The following is a 20,561-nucleotide window of genomic DNA, read 5'->3' as shown; positions in this document are numbered from 1 at the left end:
TCAAGCTCACTCGAGTGGTTCTTGGCAGGCCTCATTTCCTCAGTGCTTGCTAGCTGGAGGCTTCAGTTGCTTGCTACATGAGCTTTTTCCACAGGTCTGCTGACAGCCTGACTCAGAGGAAGTGATCAAGAGAGAGAATCCACCCAAGACAGAGGCTTCAAGCTTTCTGTAACTTAGTCTTGGAAGTGATACACAACCAGTTCTGCCACATTCTATTCGTTATAAGCACCTTTTGAAAGGAATAGTATCAAAAAATTTATGAACATATCTTTCAAACTGCCACACTCATTCCAATCCCTCTTGCCCTACTCTATTCTATTGATCCTTTCCCCACAGCACTTAACACCTTCTAACACATTGGACAATTTGTTTATTTTTTATTTTCAGTCTTTCTTCAAGAGTCTAAGCTCAATGAAGGAAAGGATCTTTATTTAGTGTGGTGATGAGTACTAAAATGCCTTATCTGCAGTAGACATTAGTAAATATTTGTTGAATAAATAGTGTGTTAGTCCTTTTAAACACAACAAGCAAATTCTTTACCTTCAAGAGATGTGTATGTGCCTCATTCACTTTCATTAAGCTATATGTGTTTTTTAAAGATTTTATTTACTTACTTGAGAGAGAGAGAGCACGAGGGAGAGCAGAGGGAGAGGGAGAAGCAAACTCACTGCTGAGCAGGGAGCCAGGCATGGGGCTTGATCCCAGGGCCCTGGGATTATGACCTGAACTGAAGGAATGTGCCCAACTGACTGAGCCACCCAGGCACTCCATTAAACTATATTTTAATAAAATTTTCCCTAAAGAAGTAACTCTTTGAATACTATTGACTAAGGACTAAGACTTGGATTAAAACACCCTACTGTATAATAAAGAAATAACATCACTGATAATTGAAGGCCACCAAGAGGTAATTAATGGTTCTTTAGAACAAAAGACTTCTTGCCCTTCTAGCCCAATCTCATCAGAAAATTAAAGGGACAGACTATGCCTTTTTGAGGCCAGGTCTATAAAAGCACATTGAGATGGATTATTATATTCATATTTATATAAACTGTACAGATTATTGCATTCATATTTACATTTCAAGCTATATGGAAAATTGCAAATATTCAGTTGGAAGCAAAAGTATGTGTATTTATACATTTTTGTTTTGATAATCTGCTTAATTGCTTGACTTCTCTATTTCATGGTAGCATGCATGGTTTTGTTCTGCTGAGAGTGCTTTCTCCAGCATTTTAGCTCTTTCTCCAAATCTAGAATCTCACGTTCAACAGTGCCCACTTCTGACCTATACTTACCCAAGGGAATTTCATTCATGGAAGGAATCCCAAGCCTTTCTTCTTTGGAGATAGCTCCCACTCTTCTTTAGGGAGGCATTTTACCAAGGTGGGCTGTATTATGCTTCATTGGGTGGTTTGAATATTTCTTAAGTTAATTATCGGTTTACTTAATATAAATGAAAAAATTAGTTTACTTAAAGAATATCAAACAGTATTTGCTTTTAAATTTCAGTTGAAGATCTTTTAATTATGGGAATGATGAATAAAGGACTTTTCCTCATGCAATGTATTTTTGGTGCTTTTCTGTTGTAGAATATAATACATCTACTTTGGTATACAACAGTTCATTCTTACTAACTTACTAACTTACCAACTTTATAAGTTAGTAAGAAATTGTAAGCAATTTCTTACTAACTTACTAACTAACTGAAAAGAATTACAGCAACATCACTAAAATTCACCACCTCAGAATTTATATCTGTGTAGTTTTTTTTTTTTTTAAGTTGGTTATACTAGGGCATAATAACTTTGAAAACTGAGATGGGCATTAAGGAAGGCACTTGATGTAATGAGCACTGGGTGTTATATACAACTGATGAATAACTGTACTCTACATCTGAAACTAATGATACACTGTATTTACTTAATTGAATTTGAATAAAATAAGATGAAAATTAAAGAAAAAAGGTTAGTTGGAAGATGCTTTCTATACAGGAGTAAAACAAAAACAAAAACCCAAAAAGCAAAAATAAAAACAAAAGCAAAGTAAGAAGGGATAAAAGCCCCTTTCTTGCTTCTAGATTCTCTTAGGAATTATGCCCCAAATGGTGGTTCCTGTAGAACCAGAAGCAGGTTTCTGTAGAACCAGAAAAAGGTTTCTGCTCTTTTATTTAAAAGACTTTTATTTATTTTTGTATTTTTAAGATTGTATTTATTTGAGAGAGAGAGAGACAAGCGATAGCAAGAGAGAGCAAGAGCATAGGAGAGGGAGAATCAGTCTTCCCGCTGAGCAGGGAGCCAGAAGCAGGACTTGACCCCAGGACCCTGGGGTCATGACCTGAGATGAAGACAAGACACTTAACTGACTGAGCACTCAGGTGCCCCCTGTTCTTTTATTTAAGAACCAAAGTTAGGAGAAGGCACACAGTCCTTTTTGCTCTTGAAAAATAATAATAACAAAATTAATAATGGAGCACTCTCTTTGTGCCAGGAAGTCCTCTGAACTTTTTACGTGGATTATCTTATTTAATCCTTGAAACAATTCTATAAGATAAAGACTGTTAATACTTTCATTTTATGGAGCTGAGGCAGAGGCGTTAAGAAACTTAACCCAGGGTCACCCAGCTGCTAAGCAAATGAGTGGAAATAGAAACTAAGGAGTAGGCTTCAGAGACTGTGCTCCATTGAAGGACATTCTATGAGTCAGCCCTCCTGCATGAGGTGAATAGGTGAATGTCAGGCCTCATTGTGTACATTATAATTTGATTGCTGTCATGAAAATTATTCCCAAGAAATAAAATGTTCTTTTTCCCAGTTATATCGCTGTTAAAATATTTTTACATTTCTAGTTCATAATGTATTTAAAGAATTTTGTGTTTTTTACATATCACATCTAAGATGTTCATTCATTTATTCCTCCCTCTATTAAATAATCATTGAATACCTCCTATGTACAAGGCACTGTTTCTAGGTTTTTATCTTTTGTGGTCAAATGCATATGTAGGTAACTAATTGTACCTCTACTATTTAAAAGAGACACTAAAGTACTTTTCTTTTATTATCAACCTAGGTATATTTTATTCAGAACATCTTTTTTGTCTTACACATTCTCAAGAATAGCCTTTTCCATGCATGTATGTTTCACTTTTAAGAGAGTGAAGCATTAATCCATACTAGAACCTTAATAAACTGACATATTAGGAAATGATAATCCAGTTAATTATAAAAGAATCTTTTGCCTTATTAAAGTAGTTTGTAGCAGTTGTATATCTGGATATATCTGTGGCGAATGTTAAAATAGTGAGTTTATTGCCAGTCTTTAGTTTTTGTTGGAGCATATTGCTTTTCCTATAGAAGTGTTTTCAGGTTTCTCAAGATAGTATTGGGCTTCTAAAACATAGGAAAGTTACCAATTATAGGAATGTTATATGTGCCAATTTGAATGGAAAACGTTTGCATAATTTCACTTATTTCTCTGGTTTTCTCATGGCAGAGGACTGGTGGGTTTTAGAAATCTAGAGTCTGATCATTGGAGGCTATTTTCTCTGATTTTCTCCTTTTGTTTATAGCTCAAAAGAACAGTACCGGTCCATTAGACATAGAGGATACATACCAGCAAAAGGTATAGCTCTGTTTAGTAATAAACATGTTTATGGAATGAACCTGCTGCTTATTTTATGGATTATCAGAGTGGAAAGAAAGATGGTTGAAGCATTCATCAGGAACAGTGACTTCACCTTTGCTTTTAAGAAACTTTGGAATAATTACATGAGGATCAGAGGGTTCTGGGCTGTTAGTTTGTGAAGCAATTGAGTAAATATAGCTTATCTTGGCACACTGATGTATCAGTAGCCATTTCCTTTGTCCTCCTCTTCATGGAGCCATGAGGTTTATCAACCATGTCGAATTTCCTCTGGCCTAAGCACAGTACAAGAGCCAAAGGTGTTGATCCTTTCCTTCAAATTTATATGGTGGGCAGTTACTCTTCATCTGGTGCTTGGGTTGTGGTGAGTGAGAGGAAGCGGTCTCTCTGTTTTCATCTTCAGCCCACAATGATTTTTTCATGTGGATCTGTTTGGGAGGATGTCTATCTTGTTTTTTGTTTTTTGTTTTTTTTAATCTGAATCTGTGGGGGTAGGCCCCAGGGATTTGTATATATTTTTTTAAAGATTTTATTTATTTGTCAGAGAGAGAGAGACAGCGCGGGCGAGCACAGGCAGACAGAGCGGCAGGCAGAGGCAGAGGGAGAAGCAGGCTTCCCGCCAAGCTAGGAGCCCGATGTGGGACTCGATCCCAGGACACTGGGATCATGACCTGAGCCCAAGGCAGCTGCTTAACCAACTGAGCCACCCAGGCGTCCCGTCTGTCTTGTTTTTAAGTCCCCACTTCTGCTGCCCTACCTATAGTCTGTCACAGATACTAAATGAAAGAACTCTCTTAATCTAGCTCTGTCTATACAACAATGAGAAGATGAGATTGTTTCTAAAGCATTCTTCTTTGATTTTGCTTAAAGCCCAGAAAAATTAAGTAGATTAAATTTTTTTATTATGCTTTTTAGGATACTGCTAAACAAATTAAAATATGAAGCAGAAAATACACATTAGCATACATAATGAGTCTTAGTCTACTACATTTGTCTTTTTCTGTTAGTCTTCTTCTTTGAAATATCAGTTGTACATATCCCATCAGGCCCTGTGGTTAGATCAAATCATATAATTGAATGAAGTAATGGTTTGATTAATCAGCAATGCTTAATTAATTGAGTATAGAACCACAGCTGAAAATTAAAGCTAACTTTTTGTTTTTTTCTTTAGAAACCAAAATTCTGTTCTAAAAATCTCATTGGGTTTGTTTGTGATGAAAATTCCAACAGACAGAAGTCAGAACTTGTAAAAGTTAATGAAGGAAGCAAAGAGGGTTTATTTATAAATAAAGATGTATATGAACTTTACCAAAAAGATTCCAAAGACACAAAATTTGTTAACTCTAAGCATAAACAATCAGCACTTCACCAAATATACTCTACTACGGGACTCCGAAAGAAGAGTCTTCAGAGTGTCAAAGGTCCTAACACAAATGTGTCTACTGATAAAGGAAGAAGAAACACACGACATAAAAGAACTCAAGTGGATGATGCAAAACAAGAAATATGCAGTCCAAGAAAGACAATAGCTCTTTCTTCTTTCAGAAGAAGAAACAGATTGGTTACTGGTCAGCAAGATGATCTCCAAACCTTTGATGACCTTCCAGAAGAGTCACATAAACTTTTTAGCCCAGCTCTGTCAAGCCTGAAAAATGGATTAGGTAACAGTATTGAGGCTTGTTCAATTCCCAAAGAGACACATGCCCAGGACCTGGATTTATCAGATAATCAAGAAATAAAATTCTTAGAATCCACTGACCAAGAGGAAGCTGCTCTTTTCTCAGGACTTGGCTTACAGAAAGAAATCAAGTTACCACTTGTTACTACAGATCAGCAGCCTCACTGTCATCCAGAACAACAGCGCATTAGCCCTCATAAATCTCCTGAAAACAGTAATTCAGGTCAGAAAGGTGAGAGCCTTAAGAAGTGGGAAAATTCTTTTGCATCCTTGATAAAGGAAAATTTTAATAATGATGATGATGATTGCTTTACCTCTGAGAAGACTGTAGCATGTAAAAGAGTGGTATGTTCTACAGGTTGCAAAAACCATTTTAACTATGATGAGAATATAATAACAAATACAGAAGAAATGGATTTTCAACAGTTTTTCCCTTCTGAAGACCATTTTTCACAGGCAAATGAGTTGAAAGCCTGCAGTCTAATACTTCTACATCAGGAAGCTGTTAATCTTTCTGATTCAGAAAAAACAATAGGTCCTGAACAACATGTTGCAAATTATGAACAATGCACCTGTGAAACTTCTTTTGATCACTCACATGGCAGTCCTGAGCATACTTTCCTAGCTTGTCCAAGAACATTTTCAACAAAGGAAGCTTCAAAGTTGACTAGTCATGTGAAGCTATTCAAAAGGCCTCAAGATTTTAGCTCTAGAGCACCAACTCCTTTAATGGATCAAACAGATATACATATTGTGGGAAAGGTAAATGAAGGAGAAGACCCTAAAAGGAATTACAGTGATGAAAGCCAGAAAACAAGTTCTTCAAATGGGCCTTTATCCACAGTTGTTAATTCTCAAGTAATAGAAACAACTACAGTTGAAAAAAGGAAACAAGATCTTCCAGAGAGCAAAACCATACATGATACAGTTTTTTATTCCACTGACAATATCAGTAAGGAATTGACCAATATCTCACAACTTAGACAGAAAGAAGAAAAGGAAATTTCTCATAAACCAGGTATTGGTAGTATTGCTTGCTTTGTACACACCTGTAGATTTACTTATTTTATAGAAATTTCTAACTGAATCCCACTGAACTAGCTGAACTGACAAGAATGAGGACATGTGGACTATATAATTTAGGGATACTGTTAGTTAAGTAATATTGTTGACTTTGAAAATCAAACTGTTATTATCAGAGGTTGTTGCTAAATTGATATTGACAGAATAAGCAGTATTTCTATCAATTTTTATGTTTTATGTTTTTTAATCTATTTTTTATATTTTTCTTTTTAATATGGCACTTATTTAGTATCCGTTAACCTAACATTTCCATAGCAGATAACTGTTAACTCTGTTGATTTCAGTGATTCACAGTATTCCCATCAGAATTGCATCCAGCAAACTTTATTATATAAAAACATTTTTTAAACATTTTATTTTTAAGTAATCTCTATACCCACCAGGGCTCTAACTCACAACTCCAAGAAGGAGAATCATACGCTCTACCGACTGATGCAGCAAGGTGCCCCCAAAATCATTTTAAAGGGTTTCATTTCCTTAAAAAATAAATAAATAAAAATAAAATAAAAAATCAGTCCAGCTAGGAATAGAAACTTAGAAGAGTTATGAGGCCAGACTCTTTTCTAATCATGTAACCAGTAAGAAGAAGTGCAGCACTGAGGTTGCAAAATGTTTGTTTTTCAGATGAGGAATTAACTAATAATATCAATGGAGATGAAACCACTATGAGAAATGGTGAGAAAAAAGAAAAAACAGATTCTGAAATTTGCACATCTAATATCCAAGAACACAAAAAAGTTCAGAATTTCAGAAAAAGGCAAAAGTTCTTGAAAGGTACCTGCAGTCAAGGTTTGTATTCCTATACCTGTATAGGTAAAAGTTGACATGATCACACCCAGCAGTGCACTGTACTTCAGGAACTTTCTAAACTCTCAGATTTACTATTGGTTCTTCTCATTCACTAACATAAGATTATTTCAGCTTTTTTTTTTTTAGATTGTTTTATTATAAAGTACCACATAAGAATCCATTAGTCGTCAGTACATTCTTGTCATGTTTCTGCCTATGACTTCTAATTTTAAATGTTAGGGTAGGTAAGATAAACAGAGAGACAGCAAGAATTTTGAATGGGGGCAATGCATCTGAATTATGCCAGATCCATTAGATATTTCCATTGAGCCCTTTCACCATAAGGCAAATTAAAGAATGGTCACTGGTTTCTTATTGTCAGATGAATGAACTGAGCATGTTTGGCAATATGGACAAGTTAACCATCCTTTGACAGTTCTTGGAGCTAGTTCTGTGGTGAACAGTAGGCGAGGTCAGGCCACTTCAGGTTAAATAGTAAACACTGAAAGGTTTATTTATCTATTGTCTGTTAAGAGGTAGGAAGGACACTGGATTAGGCATTCTCTGTGAATCTTCACCCGTTGTCCCCCTCTCATGTAATCTAAAGCCCTTCTTATACATCCCTCCTGTAGTGGGTTGAATAGTGGCTCTCCAGCACATGTCCATGTCTTAATCCCTGGAACCTGTGATAATATCTTATATAAAAGAGTGAATTTTACCTAAATAGAAAAAGAATCTCTGCAGATGTAATTAAGGATCTTGAGTTTCCAGAGAGTAAAAAAAAAAATCACATACAAAGTAACTGAAAGCTAAGTATGCCTTAGTAGCATTATACTTTATTAATAATGTTGATGCCAGTTATTAAATATTATCAATTAATATTTATTAATTTGTTAATGAAGTATGATGCTATTAAGAAGTATTCAGCGTTAACCACAGTGGACTTTATGAAGAAGTTTTTTGTGAAGTTAATGTGAGTTCTGTTCGTTTCTTTTCCAGTTTTTTCCAGATTTTATTTTAAAATTTCAGTTATGTGCTATAGAAATTTATGATGACAGTAAAATGGAACAGTTTTTGAGTTTTTGCCCCAAAATGTTTTTCATGTGCCTATATTCTTTGCTACAACACACCATGAGCTAGGTGAGAAGATTTGTACCATTCACAGTAACAATTTTTGGAGAGATTTTTCCAAACTACAAGTCTACTTGCAAACTACAGGTCTGCTGTTTTGGATATTACATAATTTTAAAATATATTCTCTATAAATGTATATATAACATTATATATAATATGTCTTTATTCTTCAAATAAAGAATTTCTAAGTGCAAATTTGTAAGAGCAGTATGATTTTCTCTAGATGTCAGTGGCAGACATGAAGCTGTCAGTGTTCCCTGTGATTCACATAACCAAAGAATCCATCTTATAGAGAGTAATTCTCTGAACTTTATATCTCTTGCCCTGAGACTATGTGCCTAGTTCCTAGCTTTAGGAAATAGAACAGGGAGCGCGTCTTAAGGTTTAAGGCAGTGGTTCTCAAACCATATTTTGCATCGGATTCACCTGGAAAGCTTGTTAAAATACAGATTGCTGGGCTCTGTTCCCAGAAAGTCTAATCATTAGGTATATTATCTATTAGTGTATTACACATTTATAAACTTGGCAGTTTAAAACAACACACATTTTTTATCTTACAGTTTCTGTAGATCAGGAATTGGCCATGGCTTAGGTAGGTCTTCTGCTCAGGATGTTTCATAGACTACAGTCAAGGTATTGGCCAAGACTGGGGTCTCATCTGAAGGCCCAACCAGGGAAGGATCCATTTTCAAGCTCACGTGGTTATTGTCAGAACTCAGTTCCTTGAGGGTTGTAGCCAGCTTGTGGTCATCCTCCATTTCTTCCTTCATGAGCTTCTCCAGTGTATCCTCTTGGTTCTTCAAAACATGCAAGCTAAAGGTGATAGAGCAACTTTGCTAGCAAGATAGAAGATGTTACAGTTTCTTACAACCTAATCAAGGAAGTGAAATACCCTCAATATTGAAGCATTCTATTGGTTAGAAGCAAATTATTCAAGAGGAGTGGATAATACAAGGCCATAAATACCAGGAGATGGGGATCATTAGGAGTTACCTTAAAATCTGTCCTCTACAGTAGGCTTGTGGGGTGGGCTGGAGAATTAGCATTTCTAACAAGTTTCCCAGGTGATACTGATACTGCTAATCTGGGACTACATTTGAGGACTACTGGTTTAATGAATATTCTTTTCTATTTCATCACTCTAATCCTCTACTTTGCCTTCCTTGTGTCTCACTCTCAAGCTTCTCTGATGTAGTTTCTACAGAAAATAAATCTCTAGTTTCCTGGCTTGGGGATGGGGACCTTGGGTGAGAGGAATGGTTGCCAGACATTCAGGGTTAGGGAAGGGAACTAGTCCCAACTTCTGTGTATATACTTTTAGTCAATCTTCATGTTTCTAGCCCAGTTCAACGCACACTGCCTTTCACCATACTTGATGCCCCCAAGTGCTGGGTTTAGATGGGCTCTCTCCCTAATTCTTTTTGCAGGCATTTGGGTGAGGCATTTCCCCCACTTCACGAAGTTGGTTAACCCTTCTCCAGCAGTGATTTTCCAGTTACCAAAAAGTTGTTGAAGTCTTTGTCCTCTATTTTTTCCTTTTCTATTTTCCTTTTATGGTATTAAAAAAAAAATCTTTTACTATCATTTTAGCACGGTTTGGGGAGGAAATTGAGGGGAAAACATAGTCAGGTTTTTTTGTTAGTTTGGTTTTGATTTTTTTTTTTTAAAGATTTTATTTATTTGACAGAGAGAGATCACAAGTAGGCAGAGAGGCAGGCAGAGAGAGAGGAAGGGAAGCAGGCTCCCTGCTGAGCAGAGAGCCCGATACCCTGAGATCATGACCTGAGCCGAAGGCAGCAGCTTAACCCACTGAGCCACCCAGGTGCCCCGGTTTTGATTTTTTTTAATCTCCGACTTAAGTCTCTGTAACTTGCAGTGCAAGGAGAAGATTTTTTTAAAAATCTTCGGATAATGATGTTGTACTGCATGCTTTTTTGAAAGAAAAAGTAATCCATTGGGCCATGCTCTGGGTTTTGGTGTCTTTTGTGATCAGAAACACACTCACTGGGTTAGAGAAGAGTTATAGAAAGAGGAGTTTTATAAAATTATAATTTGTTTTAAGAAAAATTTTTTCCATTGTTAAAGGACTACTGAGGGCAAAATGAGGGTAGAGCTGAAGGAAGTTTATTTGTTTTAATCAAGCTTATGATAGAGTGATTAAACAGCTGTTAGAATGAATACAAACTAATATGCTTAGATGCTCTACATTCCTTCACAAGTTAGATTTTTAAACAGTAATAGCAATGATGATATTCATGTATGTTTGTGTAGTGCACCCTACTTAGGATATTTTGAGGAAGTTGCAGTGTATTTTCTGAGCTCCTTTGTAATGATCAGCATTTGACAGAAAAGAAACCTCAGCTTTACTTGGCAAATTTACAGAAGTGAAAACAGTTGGGATCAATAAGAGGAATGCCAAAGGAGAAAGCCGGCTTCATTTGGCTGCCAGAAGAGGAAATTTGTCTCTGGTGAAGGCTCTAATAGAATCTGGAGCAGATGTGAATCTAAAAGATAATGCAGGTTTGGATTCTTGAAATTTTAATTGTGTTTATAACTTGAAATTACTGAAATATACATTTTATCCACCCTACCCCAGTTCTCATGCTGGCTGCTAACTTTGAACTGTCTTTTTAATAATATATTATTTAGTTGAGTAGTTAAATTTATCTTGGTTTTCATCCATTGCTAAAATAACCTCCTCTGAAACAGTTTTTAACATACATGTGGGAGCATTCAGAGGACGTATACAGAATGGGGAGTAAAGAGAGCTTTATTTAGGTCTTTTTCTCAGAGATCTTAATACTAAACTGTCACTTTGGAGAGAGTGCCAGTTTTTTTTCCCATTTCCCTATCCCTTCTCTTTCTCCTCTCTTTTTAATTATTTGTTGTTTCTCTCTTTCCTTATTTTTATTTTCAGCCTCCATTTTTAAATTGATCTGACATTTTGCTCAAGCACAAAATAATCTTGTGTGAGGAGTTAACAGAGGGAAAAACTCAAAAGATTGATTTCAAGAATATTATGTCATTTTAAAGAGATATATGACAATGCAGGGATACAAATGGGGAAGCAAACTTGATCTTTCTCTATTTTAATATCTGAGTTGAGACAAATTGACATTAGTATTTACTCTAGTCCCTGTGAGTCTTCTGTTTTGGCACTTGGATCGATAAATATTTTTTATGAGATTGGTTTATCAAAATTGAAACATTTTGAGGCCATGGTTTTCAATATTATTTCTTGTCTGATACTTAATATATACATTTGAATCAACGTAGATATCCATTGTATTAGGGCAAATAAAATTAATAATGAAGTTATTACATGAATGTTGATATATAGGCAGCAGCTTCTGTTTTTTTTCTTTTTTCCTTTTTTAGGTTGGACACCACTTCATGAGGCATCTAGTGAGGGATCTAATGATATAATTGTAGAGTTGTTAACAGCTGGTGCTAATGTTAATTGTGAAAATCTAGACGGGATTGATCCCTTACATGATGCTGCTGCCAACAATCATTTAAAGGTACAGTGCACATCAGATTGGTTTCCTATTACTTTTTCTTAGAAAAATGAGTGAAGAAAATGAAGGTATTTTAAACTGAACACTAAAGTAATTCCTTAAAATAAATGATTTTTAAAACCTACTTAAAATTTTAAATGAAGATAGGATGTTGTGTATGAACTGGAAAATCATATTAACTAATGAATTGTTTTTCCATTGTCTTTTCCTCATAAAATTCATGTAACTCAGAATAAAATGAAATATCTCAGGGTAAATGTAGGCTATAAATCTAATACATTCCATTTTTAATTGTATTAAATGATTTGCTCTTGTGTGTAAAAGATCTAATTATAGTGATAATATATGTTGACAGATTTTTTTTTCTAACTCAGAATTTCTCCGTGGGTTTAAGTTTCAAAGGAATGGATAAAAATGCATGTTCCTGAGGGTTTGTTATATATTTTTCTCCTTTGTTTTTCTTTTTTCTTTACTTTTTTTTTTTTTTTAAGATTTTATTTATTTATTTGTCAGAGAGAGAGAGGGAGAGAGAGCAAGCACAGGCAGACAGAATGGCAGGCAGAGGCAGAGAGAGAAGCAGGCTCCCTGATGAGCAAGGAGCCCGATGTGGGACTCGATCCCAGGACGCTGGATCATGACCTGAGCCGAAGGCAGCTGCTCAACCAACTGAGCCACCCAGGCGTCCCTTTTCTCCTTTGTTTTTCTTAATCAGACAGCTGTCACAAAAGAAAATTACACAAAAGAAAATTATTTCAGTAACACTGAATTTCAAAACTAAACCTTAAAATCATTAAGATTTTTAAACTCCTTTTTGACAAATCTGAGCAGAAGACTTTTATCAATAGACAATGCAGACATCAGGAATAATCACTGGCTTTGAAAAAATAGTGAAGGAAACCAACACCAATAACAACAATATAAAACCAAAGTTCATATAAAAAATACCTTGAACCTCTCACTAACACCAATTTATCTGTCTCTAGATATTTTTAAGGCCCTGGTGATTTTTTGTTAATTTTATGAAAGCAGATCCCCACTGTTTTTAGCCTAAAGGTAGTCATGTAAAGGAATAGTATTGAATTTATGATTTGCAGCAATAAGAGATTAAACTAATGATTAAGAGTAATATCAGAAAAGGGCACCTGAGTGGCTCAGTTGGTTAAGCATCCAACTCTTGATCTCAGTTCAGGTCTTGATCTCAGGTTTGTGAATTCAGGCTTCACATTGGGCTCCATCCTGGGTGCGGCACCTACTTAAAAAATATATATATATTAATAATACCAGATGGGTAGACTAATGTCCAGAGTGGCTTCTTTTGACCAAAGAAGCTCTTTGGCCTTTATGATATTTAATTTTAAAAGAATAGATAAGGTCTGGTCATAAAATGGAAGAAGGCAAACAGGAAGAGTCATTAATTAGCTTACTGGTTATGTGTACAGGGAAAAGGCCACTTAAAGTGAAACCACTTAAATAAGGGCCAAAATTCTATAGTAGGTAAATCACATTTTTAGACATTATCCTGAAAAATGCAATATAAAACAAAGAAAATAAGGAGGTCCATAATACCACCCGTAAATTTGGGAATTGAATGGAAGGACTTACAGAACTCAGCATACAGTTGTGCTCATAGCTAAGATTCTTTTTTCTTTCTTTTTCTTTTTCTGTTTTTTTAGATTTTATTTATTTGAGAGAGCCTAAGTGGAGAGGCAGAGGGAGAGGGAGAAGCAGACTCCCTGCTGAGCAGGAGCCCATGCAGGGCTCCATCCAGAGACCCTGAGATCATGTCCTGAGCCAAAGGCAGATGCTTAACCAAATGAGCCACCCAAGCACCCCTCATGGCTAAGATTTGTTACAACAATGTAGTAAGGATATGCTGCTGACTCATTAGGAAAAAACACAGGTGGAATCTGAGGGTATTTAGTGAAGGCTTTATTATGCTCTCTTCCTCATGGGAGGTCACTCACAGCTTACCTTTCCCCCAGCAACAAAACTGTCATTTCTGTGTTTCCCCTCCAAGGAAGCTCATTAGAAACTCAGTTTCAAAGATTTATATTGGGACTGGTCATGTAAGCACTCTCTGCCTAGCACATACCAAGATTCCTGACTTCTAAGAGCACAAACCACATTGGTTGTGTAGAATGTTTAAGCAAAGAAAGTTACCATTATCAATAGGGAAAGTTTTCTACCAATGTAGGGTACTGTTTACCAGTCAGGTTCATTGATGTCAGCTAAAAGCCAGCCTTGCAAGCAGCCTCTCTAGATAGCAGACTCAAGGCCTGCTGTGTTAACTCTTTTCTAAGCAGTATTTTATTTAGGTTCTAATTGATACATATGCTAATTTCTAAAACAGGAAAAGAGTGAATAAAGTTTGTTTTCATGGCCCAACTTTTCTGGCAAAATTGTGTGACAGTACATAGGATATACTTCATCTCATACTTGATTTTTCTGTACCCCTACCTCAAGGAAGGTATTTTTGCAAACATTTTGAGAGGTATAACAAGTTTTTACTAGGTCTTCTATCAGTCCTTTTATATTCAAATTCTACGATATTTCTTTTTTTAGGTTAACAGTTTTACCTGTCAGTTTCTCATTCATCATGGCTTCACAGGTGCTTCAAGTATTTCTCCAACATTATTTTAATGTTTGACTTCAGGAAATTTTATATTTGTACCTTCGGACTTTGTAATCAATTTGTAGTGTGTTTACATTTTATTGTTAGCTGTTTACAACATAATTGACGAGTAATAAACCGAACAACAAAGCTGTTGACTTGATGGATAGGAAAGATTCTATGTTAGTAAGGAGGGAGGTTGTTTGGGTAACATTTTGTAAATGGTTTCCATGAGTGAGAATTTTCCTATTTTGAAGACTCTAGCTTCCTTTATAAAAATTTGGTAACTTGGGGCGCCTGGGTGGCTCAGTGGGTTAAAGCCTCTGCCTTTGGCTCAGGTCATGGTCTCAGGGTACTGGGATCAAGCCCCGCATCAGGCTCTCTGCTCAGCAGGGGGTCTACTTCCCCCCCCACCCCAACCACCCTCTGCCTGCTTCTCTGCCTACTTGTGATCTCTGTCTGTCAAATAAGTAAATAAAAATCTTTTTTAAAAAAAGAAAAAGAAAAAGAAATTTGGTAACTTGAAGGGACAGAGAAAATGATTACTCAGATACAAAGGACCTTCTGTAAAAATAAATGTCAAGAGCTAAAATTAACCCCAGAAGATGGGAGAGGGGAGCTTGGTTTAGTGGATAAAACACAGGACGAGGTATTAGAAAGCCCAAGTTCTAGGCCTAGTTCTGCTGCTTGAGAAAGATTATAAATATCTTTACCCCTGGAAAAGGAATGTGATTTAGAGCTGTGCTGCCCTGTACTGTAGCCATTAGCCACATGTGGCTATTTTAATTTAAATTATTTTAAATTAAATTAAAAAATCAGTTCTTCAGTTGCATTAGCCATATTTGAAGTACTCAATAGCTACATGTATCATACCGTATTGGAAGTGGCTATCACATTGGAAATGTAGATTAGAGTGCTTCCATTGTCACACAAAATTTTGTTGGACAAAATTGGTCTAGAGAAGGGATTGCTAAATACTTCTTGTAAAGAGCTAGATAATAAACAGTTTGGTTTTTCTGGGCCACACAGTCTCTGCTGTAGCTACTCAACTATTGTAGTGAAAAAGCAGTCATAGACAATGTGTAAATGAGTAAGTATGGCTATGTTCCAATAAAACTTTATTTATAAAATCAGGTAACTGACTGGATTTGGCCCATGGGCAGAGTTTGTTATTGCATAATCTAAAGAATCACTTAAGTCTCTTCACATAAGTATCAGTATAGACGAAGTTTGCATTTAGAGTAGACTCTCACATCAATATTGCCTTTATTTTAAGGAGAAATGTTTTATTTGAAAAGAAGGAGGTAGTATGTTTAAGGATATTTTCATTCCTTTGACACTGATATATTGCCAACATCTTTCCTTATATCTTCATTAATTCTCCTTCCATGTGAGAGTTCTTCTATCATTGGCTCATTTTATTTCTAATTTCCTCTCTTTTGTTTTTATTTGTTTATCTTGAGATAGAATATTGATAGATGAACTAGAAAGATTAAAAAGACAGCAGGAGAGAGGAGCGTAAGTAGCTCAGTGGGTTAAAGCCTCTGCCTTCAGCTCGGGTCATGATCCCAGGGTCCTGGGATTGAGCCCTACATCAGGCTCTCTGCTCCGTGGGGAACCTGTTTCCTTCTCTCTCTCTGCCTGCCTCTCTTTCTACTTGTGATCTCTGTCAAATAAATAAATAAAATCTTTAAAAAAAAAAAAAGATAGCAGGAAAGGTAAATATGTGGTATCATAGACCTAATCAATATCAATTCTATCATAGCCTATAAATTTAATTCTTAGATTTTTTTTTTTTACTCTTGCATTACTGCATGGAAATTTATTCAATCACCTATTTTTCTAACTCTTAACTTCTTTTTAAATCTTAATTTCTGTTTTAAGTTATTTTCCAAAATGGTCATGTATTTTATAAAAGAAGAGGATTAAAAGATAAGGAAAAGGAGAGTGAGAGGAAAAGATAGGGCAAAAGATAAAAAGTAGGCAGGGATGGACATCCACTTTTACACAAGAAAGAATAGAAAGGACAAGATATACCCTCCCATCTTAACAACTTGAAAGGTGAACAAAATACGTAAAATAGCAGTTTTGAATCAGTTGTGCAAAATGCAGCACAGGGCAGCAGTCCTGAGGGAAGGGAAGCAAATGAAATAAATCTTGTGGTTGCCTTACCATATGGACTAGAGGGAGTTTCCAGACAAGCGCAGAAAGAGAGAAAACAAACAGCCCTGTGGCCTCAAGTTCAGAAGACAGAATTTGGAGTTTAAAAGCCTCCAACAGGTAGAATTTACGGGGCAAAATACCAGAGAGAAAGGATCTGCATAAAGAGAACTCTCTAGAAATTTGAAGGAAAATCCCCTTGTTTCTTTGACTGATATACAAATACATTCAAGAAAACTATGTAAGATTAGGCAAAGAGCCAATGGGAAGGATGGGCAGAACCATTGCTGGAGTTTATAGAGGGCTGAGTAGTTTATGTTTCCACCAGCCAAAATGGCAGGAACTCTTAAAACATGGAAGCATCAAGTAGAGGGTATTTCTTGCATAGTTGAGTTAAATTGGTACAAAAAGGTTCTCTGAACTAACCTTAAAATTTTAAAGAAAACACCAAAAAGATCATACTAATTCCAGTAACCGAAACATGTCCCAGAACAAAGCCCAACAACATCTGAAGGAATATAATGAAATTCAGCACTAAGCAATATAAAAATCACAGTGTCTATCAACCAGTCCAAAATTTTTTAAATAAAAAAGTACAAAATATTATCCATAAGCAGGAGAAAAAAAACAAAAAAAGATCATTCAGAAGAGACCCAGAAATGGCACAGATAATAGAATTAGCAGAAAACTATGTTAAACAAATATAACTATATACTCCACATGGTAGGTAGCATTCTAAAATGGTCCTCAAGATTCTTACTCAGTGACCTATACACTCCTTTCAAGTGTGGGTGAGCCCAGCCTAATGAAGTGAATCTTTTAAAAGAAGAGAGAGCCATTGGCAAAGAACTGCAGAAGTTTTGAAAGAGCTGAGAGCAGTCCCCACCCCACAGCCAACAAGATTACAAGAACCTTATAAACTTTCAAGGAAATGAATTATGCCAAAAACTAGGGAGCTTAGAAAAGGATCCTAAACTTTAGGTGATAATCAGTCTGTGCGGACGCTTTGATTTCAGCCTGGTGAAGACTCTGAGCTGACAACGTAGCCACACCATGCTCACATTTCTGACCTACAGAAAACCTGTGAGATAAGAAATTTATATTATTTGAAGCTATCACATTTGTAATCATTTGTTATGCAATAATAGGAAACTAATACACTCTCATGTTCAAGGAGGTGGAGGAAAACAAAAAGATTAGATGATGGGAAGAGAAATGGAAGTTATAAATAAGACTCAAACTATTAGAGATTAAAATAAAACATGTGAAGTGAGATATTCACCAAATGGGTTAGTTAATGGCATATTAAATACTGAAAAGTAAGTGCAGTGGATTTGAAGATAAAGCATTAGAAATTATCCAAAATAAAGAAAAAAAGTAAGAAAACAAAGACAAAATAAGAAACCCTCAGTATCTGTAGGGTAATCTCAAGTTATGTAATATACATGCAGGCTTAATCCCCAAAAAGGAGGGATAGAAAAAAATTTGGAGAATAAAAACCAAAGTTAACCAAATTTGATGGAAACAGTGAACCCCCAGAACCAAAATCTCACCAGCCCTCCAGTAAAAGAAAAATGAAGAAAACTGTAGCAACACGTAACATAACCAAATTGCTGAGAATCAGTAAAAAGAGGGAAAATATTTATTTATTTATTTATTTATTTATTTATTTTTATTCTCATAAAATAAATTAAAATATCACTATCAACATAGTATAATAAAATAAAATAGTACAATAAAGGGAGATAATTAACTGATACCACCAATCAAGTCATCATGTGTCCTAAAAGAAAAATATACTTCTAAGCATTAATAAATGATCATTGCAATGAAAATAAAGATATATAATGAAAGATATACCATGCTCAAGAACTGGAAGAATTAACATTGTTAAAATGTACATGCCACTATTTTTTTTTATTTAGGTTCAACTAGCTAACAAAGTACACAAAATGTACACCATTAGTTTCAGATGTAGTATTCAATAATTTATCAGTTGTGTATAACACCCAGTGCTCGTTACATCACACACCCTCCTTAATGCCCATCACCCAGTTACCCCTCCCCGTACCCACCTCCCCTTCAGCAACCCTCCGTTTGTTTCCTATGATTAAGAGTCTCTTACAGTTTTTCTCCCTCTCTGATGATTTCCCATTCAGTTTTCTCTCCCTTCCCCTGTGGTCCTCTGTGCTGTTTCTTATATTCCACATATGTGTGAAACCATTGAAACCATTTGCTAATTATCTTCCCCTGATTGACTTATTTTGTTCAGCATAATACCCTCCAGTTCCATCCATGTCAATGTAAATGTAAGTATTCATCCTTTCTGATAGCTGCATAGTATTCCATCGTGTATATATGCCACATCCTTATTCATTCATCTGTTGATGGAGATCTCAGCTCTTTCCCCAGTTGGACTATTGTGGACATTGCTTCTGTGAACATTGGGGTGCAGGTGCCTCTTTGGATCACCAAATTTGTATCTTTTGGGTAAATACTTGGTAGTACAATTACAGGGTCATAAGGTAGCTCTATTTTTAACATCTTGAGGAACGTCCATACTGTTTTCCAGAGTGGCTGCACCAGCTTGCATTCCCACCAACAGTGGAAGAGAACTCCCCTTTCTCCACATCCTCACCAACATTTGTTGTTTCCTGACTTGTTAATTTTAGCCATTCTGACTGTTGTGAGGTGATTTCTCATTGTGGTTTTGATTTATGTGGGGAAAATCTTTAAAACAAAGTTTTGAAATGTAATTGTATACAGGAACAAATAAAAGAGGGGCAGGCAGCTTCTCATCAAAAATTTTGCAAGCCTAAAATCAATGCACAGAAATCAGTTGCATTTCTATACACCAATACCGAGACAGAAGAAAGAGAAATTAAGGATTCGATCCCATTGCATACTGCACCCCAAACCATAAGATACCTAGGAATAAACCTAACCAAAGAGGCAAAGAATCTGTACTCAGAAAACTATAAAGTACTCATGAAAGAAATTGAGGAAGACACAAAGAAATGGAAAAACGTTCCATGCTCTTGGATTGGAAGAACAAATGTTGTGAAAATGTCTGTGCTAACTAAAGCAATCTAAAACACAATCCCTATCAAAATACCATCAATTTTTTTCAAAGAAATAGAACAAATAATCCTAAAATTTGTATGGAACCAGAAAAGACCCTGAATAGTCAAAGGAATGTTGAAAAAGAAAGCCAAAGTTGGTGGCATCACAATTCCAGACTTCAAGCTCTATTACAAAGTTGTCATCATCAAGATAGTATGATACTGTCACAAAAACAGACATATAGATCAATGGAACAGAATAGAGAGCCCAGAAATAGACCTTCAACTCCGTGGTCAACTAATCTTTAACAAAGCAGGAAAGAATGTCCAGTGGAAAAAAGACAGTCTCTTTAACAAATGGTGTTGGGAAAATTGGACAGCCACATGCAGAAGAATGAAACTGGACCATTTCCTGACACCACACACAAAAATGGGCTCAAAATGGATGAAAGACTTCAATGTGAGACAGGAATCCATCAAAATCCTTGAGGAGAACACAGGCATCAACCTCTTTGACCTCAGCCGCAGCAACTTATTTCTAGAAATATCATCAAAGGCAAGGGAACAAGGGCAAAAATGAACTACTGGGACTGCATCAAGATCAAAAGCTTTTGCACAGCAAAGGAAATAGTCAACAAAACCAAAAGATAGCCAACAGAATGGGAGAAGATATTTGCAAATGACATATCAGATAAAGGGCTAGTATCCAAAATCTATAAAGAACTTACCAAACTCAACTCCCAAAGAACAAATAATCCAATCAAGAAATGAGCAGAAGACATGAACAGACATTTCTGCAAAGAAGACATCCATATGGCCAACAGACACATGAAAAAGTGCTCCACATCACTCGGCATCAGGGAAATACAAATCAAAACCACAAC

General features: G+C 35.9%; 1 protein-coding gene across 1 annotated transcript in view; it reads left to right on the top strand.

Annotated features, from left to right (window-relative positions):
• LOC111148420 (ankyrin repeat domain 31) overlaps positions 1-20,561 on the top strand; it is a 151,073-nt gene that overhangs the window by 78,099 nt on the left and 52,413 nt on the right. The window contains 4 exon segments of the mRNA XM_022504946.1: positions 3,569-3,621; positions 4,814-6,347; positions 10,712-10,846; positions 11,705-11,847. Coding sequence (XP_022360654.1) covers positions 3,569-3,621; positions 4,814-6,347; positions 10,712-10,846; positions 11,705-11,847 — 1,865 coding nt within the window.

Source organism: Enhydra lutris, unplaced genomic scaffold, assembly GCF_002288905.1.
Source record: "Enhydra lutris kenyoni isolate GAN:26980312 unplaced genomic scaffold, ASM228890v2 scaffoldscaffold19, whole genome shotgun sequence".
NCBI lineage: Eukaryota > Metazoa > Chordata > Mammalia > Carnivora > Mustelidae > Enhydra > Enhydra lutris.
The sequence above is the reverse complement of the archived record's forward strand: the minus strand, read 5'-3'. Positions and strand labels throughout refer to the sequence as shown.